This window comes from Haliaeetus leucocephalus, unplaced genomic scaffold (assembly GCF_000737465.1).
Source record: "Haliaeetus leucocephalus isolate CR32 unplaced genomic scaffold, Haliaeetus_leucocephalus-4.0 Scaffold227, whole genome shotgun sequence".
Classification (NCBI taxonomy): Eukaryota; Metazoa; Chordata; class Aves; order Accipitriformes; family Accipitridae; genus Haliaeetus; species Haliaeetus leucocephalus.
This window is the reverse complement of record NW_010972663.1, coordinates 616,697-617,911: the sequence shown is the minus strand read 5'-3', so window position 1 is coordinate 617,911 and position 1,215 is coordinate 616,697. Positions and strand designations below refer to the sequence as shown.

Below are 1,215 nucleotides of genomic sequence, written 5' to 3'. Positions count from 1 at the left end.
GCACCCCGGGGTGGGGGTCAGGGTGGGGGGGACCCCGTGGCACCTTCCCCATGCCTGTCTCCACAGGACATGGAGGTGAGTCCCACCGAGCTCATGAACATCCTCAACAAAGTCGTCACCCGCCGTAAGTGTCCACCCAAAAACGGGGGTGGGGGTGGGGGCAACACAATGAGGGGGGGCAACACGTCTGGGGGGTCCTGGCACCCGCTGCCCATAAATCACCAGGGCTGGCAAGTGGCGAGCACAACCCTATAGCAGCCACAAGAGAATCCCCACACGGCCAGGGAAAAACCTCCAAAATGTTCCAGTTTTGGTTAAAATTTTGGGGAAGGAGGTGGGTCCCGCAGTTGTTCCACGCCGCCGCCAGGCCCGCAGGTACCGGGACCTCCCCTCCCCGGGGTGCCCCTGACCCTTCCTCCCCACAACGGCTGGGGCACCCCCCCAAAAATCATCTGCCCACTGCCCTCCCCCTCACCCCGTCCAGATCCCGACCTGAAGACGGATGGCTTTGGCCTTGACACCTGCCGCAGCATGGTGGCCGTGATGGACGTATCCTTTGGGGGTGGGAAGAGGGGGGGTATTTTTGGGGTTCAGGGAGGGGGGGTCCCCATTGCCACTGCAAATCTCCTTGACACCCCCCCCAGAGCGACACAACGGGGAAACTTGGCTTTGAGGAGTTCAAGTACCTGTGGAACAACATCAAGAAGTGGCAGGTGGGGAGGGGGGGCACCCCAAAATCGGGGGGACACCCCAAAATCTGGGAGACCACAAGGAACCCCAAATCTTTCCTCCAAAATGCGAGGGAGGGGCTACAGGGGATCTTCCTGAAGACCCCAAAATGATGGGGGGGTATATAGGGGTAATGGGGATCCCCCTGCCAAGTGGGACCCCTAAATCAGGGGCAGCGGAAAAAGGGCCCTCCTGGGACCCCAAAATTTTGGGAGGGGAGTATTGGGGAAAATGGGGTCCCCCCATCTCTGTAGGGACCCCCAAATCCTGGGGAGAGCATTGGGGGATCCCCAGGTCTGGGGGGGGGCATTGAAGCCCCACAAGTTTGGAATGAGGGGGTCACAAGGACCCCTGGAGGACACCAAAACTGGGGGGGGACACAGTATGGAGGCAATGGGGCTGCCCCCAATCCTGGGGCAGGGAAGGAATTGCGGGGGTGCATATTGGGGTACAGGGGGCCCACCCAACCCCCCCCATGCCCCCCCC

At 61.6% G+C, this 1,215-nt stretch overlaps 1 protein-coding gene across 1 annotated transcript in view; it reads left to right on the top strand.

The window, feature by feature from the left end:
• The first annotated feature begins 38 nt into the window (after positions 1–38).
• The window catches only part of CAPNS1 (calpain, small subunit 1), a 2,900-nt gene continuing 1,723 nt past the window's right edge, over positions 39–1,215 (top strand). The window contains exons 1-3 of the mRNA XM_010567170.1: positions 39–124; positions 485–549; positions 645–787. Coding sequence (XP_010565472.1) covers positions 70–124; positions 485–549; positions 645–787 — 263 coding nt within the window. The 5' untranslated portion in view covers positions 39–69. The remainder of the gene's footprint in view (positions 125–484; positions 550–644; positions 788–1,215) is intronic.